This window comes from Acinonyx jubatus, chromosome B1 (assembly GCF_027475565.1).
Source record: "Acinonyx jubatus isolate Ajub_Pintada_27869175 chromosome B1, VMU_Ajub_asm_v1.0, whole genome shotgun sequence".
NCBI classification, from domain to species: Eukaryota; Metazoa; Chordata; class Mammalia; order Carnivora; family Felidae; genus Acinonyx; species Acinonyx jubatus.
The window spans coordinates 52,756,637-52,771,253 of NC_069382.1; the positions used below are offsets into that span (position 1 = coordinate 52,756,637).

The 14,617-nt window shown below is 40.2% G+C and overlaps 1 protein-coding gene and 1 long non-coding RNA gene across 4 annotated transcripts in view; one reads left to right on the plus strand and one right to left on the minus strand.

The window, feature by feature from the left end:
* The window catches only part of LOC113602390 (uncharacterized), a 31,023-nt gene extending 26,913 nt beyond the window's left edge, over positions 1–4,110 (minus strand). Inside the window, exon 1 of the long non-coding RNA XR_003423822.2 lies at positions 3,294–4,110. This is a non-coding gene — a long non-coding RNA (uncharacterized LOC113602390). The remainder of the gene's footprint in view (positions 1–3,293) is intronic.
* The window catches only part of HPGD (15-hydroxyprostaglandin dehydrogenase), a 29,571-nt gene continuing 17,710 nt past the window's right edge, over positions 2,757–14,617 (plus strand). Inside the window, exons 1-3 of one of the 3 annotated variants that reach the window (XM_027069266.2) lie at positions 2,757–3,157; positions 3,484–3,607; positions 7,255–7,361. In XM_027069266.2, coding sequence (XP_026925067.1) covers positions 3,065–3,157; positions 3,484–3,607; positions 7,255–7,361 — 324 coding nt within the window. In that variant the 5' untranslated portion in view covers positions 2,757–3,064. Of the gene's footprint in view, positions 3,158–3,483; positions 3,608–7,254; positions 7,362–7,428; positions 8,946–14,617 lie in introns of those variants that run through there. The other 2 variants (XM_027069265.2, XM_053216700.1) reach the window with 2 other exon arrangements.

Below are 14,617 nucleotides of genomic sequence, written 5' to 3' on the forward strand. Positions count from 1 at the left end.
TTTCTTCACCCCACATGTGCAAGCATACACTTTGGGTGGCCTTGTGCTGGATGCTGGAGATATCCAGAGAAAAGGACCCTGAGCTGGACACACAGGTGGCAAGCTCATCAGAAGGATATGATTGGTGTTTCCACTGTAGAGTTTTCATAAATGAATTGGAAGACAAGAAAAGAAAGTGGGTGGGGAAGTATCCTCAGGCAAGCAGACAGAGAATGGCAAAGACCTGGGGCTTGGAAAGTGGAGTAGGTTTGAAATGATTTTGCTTCCTAGACTACAAAGAGGAACTCCAAGAAAGATGTGGGCGTGGAATGCCCCACCTCCTATGCAGTGTCCTAGAGTCTGGATATTTTAAGGACATTAAAAGCGAGAATGTCCAAACGTGACTGGATCTGTATTTTAGAACTTTCACTGGGAAGAGTGTGGAAACTGAATTGGATTTAAGAAATTTGTGGGCAAAGTAATTCAGGATGTTAACAGCTATTGTGATCACAGGAGAAAGTATAAGAAAGTATGTGATCACTGAACAAAGACAGTGACAATGGAAACTGAGAAGAAAGGTAGTTAAAGGTGCTAACTTTGCTCTAGATCCCAGTCCTTCCTATGTGCTATAAACAAACAAAAAACTGTTTCTCACATTTTTTTCTATCTCTTGTATATTATTTATTAACAATCCAGAAGTAACTAGTTAAAACAGATATTTATTGTATTACTGTGTACCAGGCATTAGAATAGTGCTTTATAAGTAATACCTAATTTAATTTTCACCAAAGTCTTATAGGAACTGCTACTTTACTAAGAAAAAGTCTGAGGCACAGAAGGTAAAGCAACGTGCCCACGGTCACCCTGCTGGTCAGTAGCAGAGGCAAGATCCAAACCCATTTTGTCTGAACCCAAAGCTGACGCTCTTATGTCTCACCCACCCACCTCCAGACTGTTTCCGGTTCCTCTTACTCTCACAGACTCCTCGCCTCATAAGCTGAATCAGTCCTCCTGTCCCTCCTTAAAGGACAAACTTATTTTCCCTCTAATCTTTCCAACTACTGTCCAATCTATTTCTCTCCATGTAATGTCTTGAACTCCTGCAATGCCTATCTTCTTGACAGCCATTTTCTCCTTAAATCTCAGCCCTTTGGCTTCTGTGCCTTGTAAATTTACTCACACTAATTATTGTCTTGAAAAATTCAAAGCATTTCTCCATCCTCCTTTTCATTGTGCTCTTTAGGATACTTTGTATAATTAACTGCTCCTTTCTTCTTGAAGCTCTTTTCCCCCATATGTGCCAGCTCTCCCAACATGGTCCGATGTCACTGTTGTGGTCCCTTCTCTGTTTCTTTTGTCAGTTCTTTTCTGTTGAAGAACTTGTTCTTCTTCTATCCTCTGTGCATGCTACTTGAGGTTTTTATTTCCTTTTTTTTTTTTTTTTTTTGTCCTCTGCTGTTCTCTTTCAGTATGATCCCTCAACTTACTCTTCATATTATGACTCTTTTAATTATTGTGATGGAATGTAAGGTCTCTCTCTCCCTTAATTTCTCAATATTTTTTGAAGATCTAATTTCAAACTAACTTGGAGGTCTTTCTTCCGTGGCTTACTGACATGCATTTTACACGGCCTCCCCAGCTTCCCTAAACACCTTCACTGCTGACCGGGTCACCTTCCCCCATATCTCCTGTAAGCAGCAAAGTACACAAAGGATTCATTCTGCTCTTAGTTTAAAACCTTTTTCCTGACTTTCATCTCCCTGGTGCTTAGATTTCTTTGTTCATAAAGACAAATGCCAACCTGGTATTATGCTTACAGGATTAAAACTGAAGGGGCGCCTGGGTGGCTCAGTCATTAAGTGTCCAACTTCAGCTGAGGTCATGATCTCGCAGTTTGTGGGTTTGAGCCCTGCTTCGGGCTCTGTGCTGACAGCTCAGAGCCTGGAACCTGCTTTGGATTCTGTGTCTCCCTCTCTCTCTGTTCCTCCCTGGCTTGTGCTCTGTTTCTCTCTCTCTCAAAAATAAATAAACATTACAAAAATAATTTTAAATAAAATTGAAACCTGCAGGTGATAACAAGGGGGGGAAAAGTGACTCGTTCAGAAGAACAGCCATGGCTGAATCCATCTTGGAGACACAGCCGGCACTCAGGCTCCTGAAAGAAAACTTTCTGTCCCATACTTGCAACTCCACAGCTAGTATGATTCAACGAGTAAGCATTCCATTGAACCAACAGTTCACCAGGCTAAAAGCGACTCTGGAAGTCCTGGGCAAGTAAATGATTACCATTCTTGTGGAGCCCTCTCAAGATGACACACGGTTGACACTGATCTGAAACAGAAGTGCCAAATCTTAAAGTCCCAGCCTTGAAGTGATATGATTCAGGGGTCTTCGGTCAGAGCGCAGTTCGATTATCTCTAATGTGTGTACAAGACTGTCAACCACACAACTAAGTAAAAAAAAAAAAAAAAAGAAAGAGAGAAAGAAAGAAAGAAAGAAAACAATGGTGCTAGTTACCTCTGCACCCCACCCCCATCCGCACCCCAATCGCCATGAGATGGGAATTCAGACATAAACTTGGATTGAGACAAACAGCAACACCCCTAAAATGTCGCTTCGTTTGCTTGTTTTTGCTTCTGATTCGGGGGAGTGGGGGGTAGCAGAGAGAGGAGGCCCTGAGGGTTGGAGGGGGACACCAAGCTCCCAAGCCCCTCCCTCCTCCGCTCTCCTTTTATCCCGGGGGGGTGGGGGGGTCTTCGGCGCACTGAATGAAGGTAATCTTTTTCAGAAACAACTTCTCTGTTTTCCCTGTCAGCGCCCTGCCAGCCACTCAGCCACAGGCTGAGGGGAGGCTCTGACCCGGGCAGCGAGTCAGGAAGGCAAAGATCGCGAAGCCAGGCGCCCCGGAGCGCTCAGCGCCAGGTGACACAGCCGTGGGCTCCCCGGCGCGGGCTTGACAGTTTCATCCCCGCCCACTCGCAGGAGAGCGCCCCGCCGGGCTGCACGCGCGCGCGCAGGGGGCCATAAAAGCTGCGGCGGCGCGGAGACGCCGAGCTCGCCCACCGCCCGGAGCAGCGGCCGCGTCATGCATGTAAACGGCAAAGTGGCGCTGGTGACCGGCGCGGCGCAGGGCATCGGCAGGGCCTTTGCGGAGGCGCTCCTGCACAAGGGCGCCAAGGTAAGCGTTGGCGCCCGCCCCCCTCCCCCGGGAAACGTGTCTTCCCACCCGGAGACTCGCCCACCGGTCAGAGGACTCCCGGCGAGCTCGGGGCGGGAGGTGGGGGGGGGGGGTTGCTGCGCCCCAGGTTGCCCACCTTTGCCACTTTCAAAAGCTGCTGAGGCTGACGGTCTGGAGCAGACCTCGAAGGCGGTGGGGAGAGACCCCGAATTTTAATTGCAGAGTTTGAGGTCCAAGAAGGGGCAGCGTCCCGGTGTGTATTTACTGTTCGTCCGGCTGTTTGTTTCACAAGCTGCGCAGAACCTCGATTCCTCTGCTCTTTATAGGTAGCGCTGGTCGACTGGAACCTTGAAGCAGGTGTAAAGTGTAAAGCTGCCCTGGATGAGCAGTTTGAACCGCAGAAGACTCTGTTCATCCAGTGCGATGTGGCTGATCAGGAACAGTTGAGAGGTAAGAGAGGGGAATCAGTCCCATCAGCACGGAACATGCCTTGAACAAGCAACAACCTGAAGGCAGCCCGGGCCCGGAGCGCCAGCTTGGGTGCAGGCATATGCAAGGCTACCTCCTGGAGAGCAGCTATTTAATAAGCTCCAAGGCTACCTCCTGGAGAGCAGCTATTTAATAAGCTCCGAAAGATAGCTTGGACTGTTATGTTTCCTGCCGACATCCCCATAGCCATGAAAACTAAGAGGGGGAAAACCAAGACTGTTTGAGAAGTCTTTTATTTTATTTTTTTAATTTTGGCAGCATGTAATGTAATCAAAATTCCTTTGTGTATTCAAAGACCGTGCTGCTACAGGGATTATTAAATGATTGAAATTGCAGATGGAACTTGGAAAGCTGAAGTAGGCTAAGGGACTGTGGCAAACAACTTCTTCCAGAATGCTGGAAGATGCAGAGTTCAATGACAACCAAATGTGGCAATGTTTCCTTTTAAACATACTAGAATGCAAGATCAAGGATCATCATCGCAGACGTGCTAGATGCAATCAACCAAATGTTCTCTCTGGGTTTTCCCCTATGAAATGGTACTTTAAAAATAATAATAGCTCTACTGCAGTGTTAGAATCACAGAAGAAAAGTTTCTATCAGACTTTCCTCAATGCTTTCCTGTTTCCGTCTACTCCCTTAAAATAGACCCATCTACTTGTGAGAGATCAAGGACAGTATTGGCACGGAGACTAAACAGAATTGGTCATATGGAGGTTTGGTAGATCTGCATGGAAAATATACATTTTTTTCTGGAAAAAAAACCCCAGAAAAATAAAATATACATATTTCACAAAGTTTTATTGGAAGACTGAGTAAATTTGGGGCACATCTTTAATGAAAGGGCCAGAAGTTTTCCATAAAAGTCATGCTAGTACTCCTGTTCTTAAAGAACACTGGATATGTGAATTTCTTTGAAAGTGTTGGGCTATTCTGTAGGAGAGTAAAGATGGAGTGGTACATTAGAAGCGGGTTTTCCCCTACTGTTAAAGGAAATTGTTTTATAGGAAATTATGTGATTAAATCTGAAAATGCTAAGACTTACAATATGACTTACAAGCTTGAGTAGAAGAGATCTGTGAACACAGTGCTAGTGGAACATATTTTGCAAGAGGGTAAAGTTTTGTTGATTGTGCATGATATTTTGGATCAAGGATGAAGTCGTGCCAGATCCCAACATCCATGCTGATGAAATAGGAAACAGTATAGATCATCTGAAAGCTATTTCTGCCTGAATTTATGTAGTTTCACATGTGACATTTAACCTTAATTGTTTTGCTTCCCAGTATTTAAAATTAGTATCTTGGCTGTAAACACATTCCTTAAGGATTGTGGAGGAAGAAATTCAGATACAGGAGTGACCAGGAGAAAGCATGTTGATCATGAGAAATCCACACATTGTCTGGACATCAGCATTTATTTGCATTTAAGGAAGACATGGCCTTGACTCTTCCAATTTCAGTATTTAATTCTGTCTACGAGTTTTGAAATTGTTTAGGTGGCGGCCGAGGGAGACTTCATTAAAATCATAAAAATACAGAGATGAAAACTGTCTTAGAGATGATCTAGACAGAATTCATTTTCCCAATGAAAAAAATAGTGTGGAGAATTTAGGTAAATTACAGAGTGCCTCAGCTTATAAATGTCAGCAAGAGCTTAATCGTAAGCCCCGTGAGCCCCAAATTCAGTGGTAGATCAGAAAGAGAATGATGTGTTATATACTGATATGGGCAGAGTGTAAGGTATGCAGTAGAGACCAGGATGAGGGAAGAAAAATTAAAGAAGCAGTTAGACTTACATACTTAACAACCTAAATCCTATAAGATGAATGTGGGGTTTTGAATTTCTTTTCCTAACGTTTATTTATTTTGAGACAGAGAGAGACAGAGCATGAACGGGGGAGGGTCAGAGAGAGGGAGACACAGAATCTGAAACAGGCTCCAGGCTCTGAGCTGTCAGCACAGAGCCCGACGCGGGGCTCGAACTCACAGACAGCGAGATCATGACCTGAGACTAAATTGGCCGCCCAACAGACTGAGCCACCCAGGCGCCCCGAATGTGGGATTTTGAAGAGTAGAACATGCTTAGGATAGATGCAAAGATAGATAGATAGATAGATAGATAGATAGATAGATAGATAGATATTCCTTAGATGTTTTCTGCTGGAGGACCTTTTCCAGAATCAATTTGACATTTTAAGCAGTTTAAAAATTCCATGAAAAAGTAAACAGCTTTTATTTTGTTGTTTTCTATTCCAGTATGGTAAAGTACTGTAAATAATGGCCTTCATGATATTTTTGGCAATTAGCTTGCATGGTGATTTACCCACTTGGGAACTGATGAGCCCGTGTCCCCCTCAGTATGTCTCGCGGTTGTTAGTAATTCTAGATTTCATTTCAATCAAAATAAAGTTTCTGTGACTTTACTTTTTTCAAGGAACTCATATACTGACCTCAAGACCAGAGAAGACATTTCTGTCATGTGGAAGAACAACCCCAATTGTTATCTGTAGTCTCAAGTAATAGAATTAGAACCAATGGTAAAAGGCCCAAGGAAACAGTTTAAATCTATAGAAGTATGTCAGAAACTGCTTTGATGATAAAGCCAAGTGTGAACTGGCTAAGGAGGGTTTGCAAGGACTGGATATGTGGTTTGACAATGCCATGAATGACTTTCGTGCCTTAGCATCTATGTGGGCTTTTACCCTGGTTGAACATAGCTTTTATACAAACTAGGAATACAAAGCAGCAATAATAGTGAGAAAGAGAAAAGAATGAATGGTACATAATTCAAGTTGCAGTACCCAAATCAACTGAATGAAGTATATACACTTTTACTTCCTGGGCTATTAAAACTCCCTGAAATGGCCATAATGGATCTGAATACACAAGAAGACTTATGTTTAATATTACACTTTATAAAGATAATATGGCTTATTGAGAAAGGATGTTTGTCATAGTCTAAGCCAGAGAGCTTCAATAATGTCTTAAAGACAGACTGATACTGGCTGCCCAGATGGATTTGTAAGAGCTCTTAGTTTAGGATGCTCAGTTGTCTAAAATTTACTTCATTAAATTAAGAACTTCAGTGTATGTACAGGTCATCTACAGACCTTATTAAAGTTAAGATTCTGATTCAGTAGGTCTGTGGTGGTCACAGATTGTGCATTTATAACAAGTTCCCAGGTAATGCTGATTGATGTTCCTGGCTCACAAACCGTACTTCGAGAAGCAAGGCATTAAGTCACTATCTAAGAGTGTAATTTTCATTATAAGAGTGAATACATGAAAATTGATTTCAGGGCACAGGGTAGGACTGAAATGTATATATGGAAAACAAGAACATATCTATATAATGTCTTCTTTTTGGGGGGCGCCTGGATGGCTCAGACGGTTGAGCATCTGACTTCAGCTCAGGTCACGATCTCGAGTTCCGTGAGTTCCAGCCCCGCGTCGGGCTCTGGGCGGATGGCTCAGAGCCTGGAGCCTGTTTCCGATTCTGTGTCTCCCTCTCTCTCTGCCCCTCCCCCGTTCATGCTCTGTCTCTCTCTGTCTCAAAAATAAATAAATATTAAAAAAAGTTTATAATGTCTTCTTTTTTTTAATTAGATACTTTCAGAAAAGTTGTAGACCACTTTGGAAGATTGGACATTTTGGTCAATAACGCTGGAGTGAATAATGAGAAAAACTGGGAAAAAACTGTGCAAATTAATTTGGTAAGCTATCTTAGCCATGTTTTTACTGCCTGAACTTATTTTTAAAAAATGATGCTTTTAAAGGAAAAAAAGGTTCTTACATTCATGAAATCAATACAAAAACCTACAACGTAGAAAAAGGTAAGTTACAGAAAGCTAGGAAAAAAAGCATTTCCTTTTACAAATAGGAAGATATTTGAGACTTCTAATTATGCAGATAAATCTGTCTTAAAATCTTCAAAGGAAATATAAGAAAAAAAAACCCACATAGTTTATTGCATAACTTAGTAGTTGGCAAACTATGACCCGCAGGCTCACCTGGCCTGTCACCTGTTTTTGTATGACCTGCAAGCTAAAAATGAGTTTTCTATTTTTTAATGGTTGAAAAAATGTAAAAAGAAGAATATGAAGTACATAAATACACGAAATTCAGATATCAGTATCTATATAGTTTTATTTGAACACAGCTACAGTCATCCATCTGCATAGTGTCTGGGGCTACTTTTTGCTACAACAGCAGAGTTGCATAGTGTGACAATGACCTTGTGGTGCACATTGACTAAACTATTTACCATCTGGCCCATTACAGAAAAAAAATCTGTTAACCGTGGCTTAACTTACTTACTTAAAAACTAAATCATTTTTTAAAATGTTTTATGTTTATTTATTTTTTAAAGAGAGAGAGAGAGAGAGAAAGTGCAAGCGGGGGAGGGGCCCAGAGCGAGGGGGACACAGAATTGGGAGCAGGCTCCAGGCCCTGAGCTGTCAGCACAGAGCTGACGCAGGGCTCGAACCCACAAACTGGGAGACCATGACCTGAGCCGAGGTTGGAGGCCCAACCGACTGAGCCACCAGGGTGCCCCTGAAAACTAAATCTTAATTTAATTCCAGAAATTTAACAGAAAATAAGGCTAAAGGGACTGTGAGACTTTGTAATTATTAAGATTTTTATCTTGAAAGTCGGTATGTGTGTACGTGTGCGTGTAATTTCTACAATGTTTGATGATCGTTTAGGTCTTGCTTAAATTACAAAAACGTCGAATAAAGAAATAAGATTTGTTTTATCCACTGTATTACAAGGTTGTTGGGTATCTCATTTTATAAACACAATTGACATAAGGTATTGGGATTTAGTAAAACTTAAACCTTAGCCAAACAAGTTGTCGGAGCTAAGCTGTAGGGGGGGTCATCCCGCCCTTGGTAAGGCCATTCGACCAGTTTTGCAAAGCAGGGATGTGTAAAGTACAGAGAGGCCACTAAGTGTGTTTAAACATACAAGGAGTGGCCCCCTCCTTGATGATACCCTCCCAGGAGATGATAAACACCTTAAAAACAGGAACTGAGTTATGTTTTTGCTTTCTCTCTTTCCTTTCCTTCTTTCTTTCTCAGTAATCAACACAATATCTTGAAGATAGTGCTTAGTCAGTAAATGTTTGACTTGAATCTACATTCCCAGGAGTGATTGCTTAACAGTAGTAACTTGGTGGGAGTAATGAGAATTATACTACCTCACAAAAGAGAGGAATGGGCGAACACTCTGATAAGGATACAGAGTTGCTCCCCAAACTTGACAGATGCCTAAAGTCCTTTAACCAAGAGTGAAAGGCACTGTTTTAAGATACAAACAGGGGTGCCTACGTGGCTCAGTCAGTTGAATGTCAGACTCATGACTTCAGCGTGGGTCATGATCTCATGATCTCAAGATCAAGACCCTCCTCCCCAAGCTGGGTGTGGAGCTTACTTAAGATTATCTCTCTCTCTCTCTCTCTCTCTCTCTCTCTCCCTCTCTCTCTCTCTCTCTCTCTCCCTCTCTCCCTCTCCCCCCCTCTCCCTCTCCCTCTCCCTCTCCCTCTCCCTCTCCCTCTCCCTCTCCTTCTCCCTCTCCCTCCCTGCCCCTCCCCCATACTCTTTCTCTCAATCTCTCTCTGCCCCTCCCCCATATACTTTCTCTCAATCTCTCTATCTCTAAAAAAAGAAAACTAAAGTACAAACACTCTCCTAATTCTTTTTAAAATTTGTTGCAGGTGTTCCTAGATATCATGAGATTTCAAAAGAACTTTAAAATGTTATTTGTCACGTTTCCCCCATATCTTTCTGGGATATATGTGTATGTTTAGAGACCTGTCAACTTTTATGTTATATTTGTCTCTTGCTGACAATATACTGTGAGCTCTTATTTTTAAAGCCATATGTGAGCATTATCTGCATTGTATATTTGTGAATTTAAGCCACTTTTATTTTTTACCCTTCTTCTGGAACTTATTTCTTACACTTTAGTTCATATTTTAAATTTACTAAGTTTTCTTTTTGTTTTTGATCTTTTTCCATTCCTTTTTTTTTTTTAATTTTTTTTTCAACGTTTATTTATTTTTGGGACAGAGAGAGACAGAGCATGAACGGGGGAGGGGCAGAGAGAGAGGGAGACACAGAATCGGAAACAGGCTCCAGGCTCTGAGCCATCAGCCCAGAGCCTGACGCGGGGCTCGAACTCAGGGACCGCGAGATTGTGACCTGGCTGAAGTCGGACGCTTAACTGACTGCGCCACCCAGGCGCCCCTCCATTCCTTTCTTAAATTCCACTGGATACCTCTGAATTTTTTTTTTTTTGCTGTTAAGAATATTTTATTAATCTTTGGTGGTTGCCCCTGACTTACTATGAACAATATTTCATTATATACTTTGGTTGCCAGATTTAAAAAAAAAAAAATGAATGTACAACCATTTGAGAACTGCAGGAATACTTAAGAATACATTTTTATAAACTTGATGGCACTTTCCAAAACCACATAACGTGGCAAGAATTTCTTTGAACTGAGTTCTGCTAGTGAAAAAGCACAAATCCCACAGCCATTTTCTCCCTGAAGCATCACTACTGATATTTTTAATAATTTCATCAGTGCTGTCTACAGATATTTTATAGATAAAGTTCACTAGGGTATAAAATTCCATATTTGTTGTATTCATAACGGACAGCTACTGTGTCTCTTCTCTGAGAAATCAGCTGTCAGAAAACAGTGTGCAATGATTAGAGCCAATATAAAGAACATGAAAATAGTGAAGAGATTATCTTAAATAATAGGATTCAAATTGTCTATCTTCATCTGACTGAGAGGGAATGTTTGCTTTAATGTAGCCTGGGTGAATAAACACTTGCTGCGTGCTAGAAAGTTCTTACATTATCTGCAAATAGAAAATTCTGGAAGACCAGGAGAATTTTATTTGCCTCCTTTGTCTACAACTCACTCTCCTGGATCCTTGCTCATTGAAATTATCTGGCGTTTATTTTTCTTTGGCCTCTGCTGACATAGGCCACTCCTTAGCTTAACTCCAGGAACTAATATTTGTTTAATTTTACATCGAGAGAGCAAGATACAACCTTTGTTACCTATATAACTCGAAAACATGTTACTTCCCTTCCTACCTTAAACACCCATTTCAAGAGTAGATTAGAATCTAACCAATCATTATCCTTCCAACTTGATTATCTGTTAGTATAATGCAAATATTTGTGTTTGGTTTACATGACATATATATTTTTTTAGACTCTGAATGTAATTTGCCTCCTTTTACAAGATCCTGTATGTGCTTTTGCATTTTTCTGTGCTCCTGTCCCTGTCAAGAGAAGAACCCCTTAGTTAAAGAACCTTACCACATATTGCTCCCTCTTCTGGAATCTTGTACAACATTATTATACCATTCTTAGGAAGGCTTACAAATTTAAAATTTTCATTAGAATTATTTTTTATACCCATGCACTATATGCCAGTATACTCTGAGCTCTTTCAGGGCACAAAATTTGTGTTTTGTGTACCGAGTAGGTGTTCAGTGAATGCTTATTGGATAAATAAACTGTCATTCGATGATATTTTGCATACAGGGGTATTCATTATTGTGTTTTAATACACTGTTCAGATTATTTCCTGATATATCAGCGTTGCCAGGCTGTATCATCTGTCCTTCCACTTTTCACTCCTTACCAGACTTACCCCTTCCTTATCCTTAACTCCACAGATCTCACCACTCTCCCCACACAAGAGGTACATTAAACCTCTTCCCAGTCTTTTGTTCCCACAAAGCTAGTCTGTGCCTCCTCCTTCGTCTGGAGCCAACCTGCTATCTTTATTTCGAACTGCTCAGAGCTAAGAATGTTCAGGAAAGAATGAATCTTTTCATAACTATCAAAGATTACTCTGGCAATTGGGTGGAGGTAGACTTGACTTTGAGAACTGGTAAGGCCATTCTGTGATGTAATCCTTTTACTCTTTGACCCTTTAATATGCCTGACTAACTTCTTCCCGTTCAGGTGGGATTTCATAACCTAATTTGGACACGTGACTAATGTATATTGAATCCCTTAGTGTACTCAAATAAAAACTAAACAAAATAGATAGCTTATTGCTATTGATTATTTTTGTCAGACGTACACGGGTTGACTAAAGATTTGCACTGGAAAGGTCAGTCAAGACTGGATTCAGTCAAAACTAGATTCCAGCCCTGAATTTAGAATGTGTGAGCTTTTATTTCATTTCTGTGGTCTTGGGTTTCACGGTTGTAAGAGGATGGGGATAATTTCCTTGCCACGAAGGATGGTTACACTTAAATAAACCAGAACTTGCACGAAGTATCCAGCACAGTGCCTGAACATAGTGTTCACTTACTAAATTATATTTCTCTTCCAGATTGTAAAAACTTACATTGTTTTCATTGGCACAGTCTGATTTCTATATGAGGTTGATTTCTCTGCCCTTCTCTACCTCTAAGGAAAAGTTGAGGAGGTAGATAGAAATGTTGTCAAATGTACTCCCTTTTCTTGGTTCCCAAGGATGTTAATTACGAATTAAATTAGTAACTTCTTTCTGTTATTGCTACTCAATAACATCTAAAGGTCTAGTTGAGCTCTAATGGTTAGGCAAAACTTGCTAAATTTTAAGTAGTTCTACAAGGGGAAATATAATATTTACTGCATAAATGAGTAAAAATGGGAAAAGACTGGACACAGAGAAACAAAAGATAAAAAAAGGATTTCAGGGAAAAAAATGGTCATCTATTTTAGTATTTCTTGAGAATTGGGCTGGTGAAAAGACAAGAAACCTGAAAGGCAATGTTTCATGATTTAGATGACAGAATTTTTTAAATTAGAGGTAGAATGTAGCACAAGAACCGTAAACTAAAAGGAACCCCAGATCGGAGGAAGAGAAGGGAAATGATAGATTAGGAAATTTCAGTAGCAAATACACAGGCACACGTGTATTATATGTATGTTATAGAAATATATAGGTAATACATAACATTGTGTGTTATATATAATACATTATGTATCTATAAACTAAGAAGACATAATGTCTGATAAGAAGAGTTAAGTAAGCTACTACCATTTATCCATTTATCTTTGTTACAGGGGAAATTACGAGTGGTTTTAACTTATAGAGTGCTTTAATCTGTGGAAAAAACCAATTTAAGATCTGGAATACAGTGCAATTATAATTTTGGTTTTACATATAAAAATTGCTCGTAACCAAAAGTATGGAGTAAGCATGTGTTAATTAGGTCATTTGGTCACTAATTGAAGACAGCTCAGAGCCTGGAACTCACTTCAGATTCTGTGTCTCCCTCTCTCTGCCCCTCCCCTGCTTGTGCTTTCTCTGTCTCTCAAAAATGAATAAACGTTAAAAAAAAGTTTTTTTTCTTTAAATTGTACCTTTATATAATGGACTGAAATCATACTATAGACTCCAGCTACTTTGGGTTTGTAGCTAGAGCATGTCTGTAGTTTTCATTTTCTTATTTTCCCCTAGATGCTTGGTATTATAATGACCAGATCTATGTGGTATATAAACGTTGCCAAGGGACAAGAAAGATATTTAGAATTTAACAAAAAAAAAAAACCATTTTATTCTGTGGTTTCCTAATATTTCATTTAATATATTGTCTGTATAAGGCAGAGATTGTTATAGGAAAAGAGGTAAAATATCCTATATGCCCCAGCCAGAGCATATCAGACCCTGTTTTGTAGATTTATTCTGAGAACACTTTCATTTGAAAAGTTACTCAGTTTTTAACCTGATACTGGATGGGAAAATAATCCTTTGTCCTCCACCACCAAAGACCTGGAAATAAATCTTCCTTCTTTAAAAAATTAAAGCTTAAATATTCCCAAACTGTCTAACTGGCTGCATCTTGTAGATGTTGAAAACACAAAAGCAGGGTGTCAGCAAAGCTGTAAATACCTGAGAATAAAAGCATAGCGCCAATATGCATAAATAGAAATTCTGTCCAGACATGCTAGAGACTTAGGCAGAAACTACCAGAATCTGACTGACTTCAGTAATTTCAGCCATATACATTTTTTCCTTCTTATATAAACCATCAATGTTTTGGGGTTTTTTTTTTCCTTTTTAAAGGGAATCATGGGGAGATTTTTACTCATTCTCCCTAAGCCTACTTAATATCAAACTGACATGTGGCTTAAGTGAATACAATCTTCAATTTACTTTTTTGTTCTAGGACTACTGTTAGGTAGAGAGGCAATATTGAAAGCTTGTTAAGAAAACTCTAAAAGGACTTTAAGGGAAAAAAAAGGGTAAACACCAATGTATGCCCTCAGTTTCAGGCTCATTACCTATTTCATCATTATCTTTACAGTCTTGTAAAGAATGAAAAAAGTAGGAATAAAGATGTCAAAAGAAAATATCCACCTTCTAAAAGTCTAAGTCGGAAAGGAGAGCAGTTCTGACATCTAAAAGGGAAAATAAGGTTTCAAATATAAGTTTTGTATCACAAGTTACTCTGGGTAGTGGTGAATTCTTAAATGTCAGACTCCTGCAACAGAAGAGTTGCCTACGTGTGGAGGTAGGTAACAAATCAGAGTAAACTCTCAGAAAGATGGTGCGAGAGTGAGGAGCGAACTTATATGACAGACATGACAGAAGATCCTATGTCCAGCTAACGGAAAAGTTGGGGTGCTGAAATTGGGTAAAAGAGTTACATGATCTCACACCACACAGGCTTCAGGATTGCTTAATACTGCAACACAGTGTTATCAGAACCTAGTTTCTTTTCATCTCTCTGGTCTATCTTCCTTCGTGGAGGTTTCATCTTCAAGACACTGGTAATATAATGATTTAACCCAGCCATCACACCTTTATGAAATGATTAAAAAGGAAAAATGGAATCATTTCTTTCTGGTTTTCTTAAAAGCAAAAATTTTTTCGGTGACCTCCTCTCCCACCACCCCATCACCTACCTGGACCCCCCGCCCCCTTTTAGCTGACTGCTCT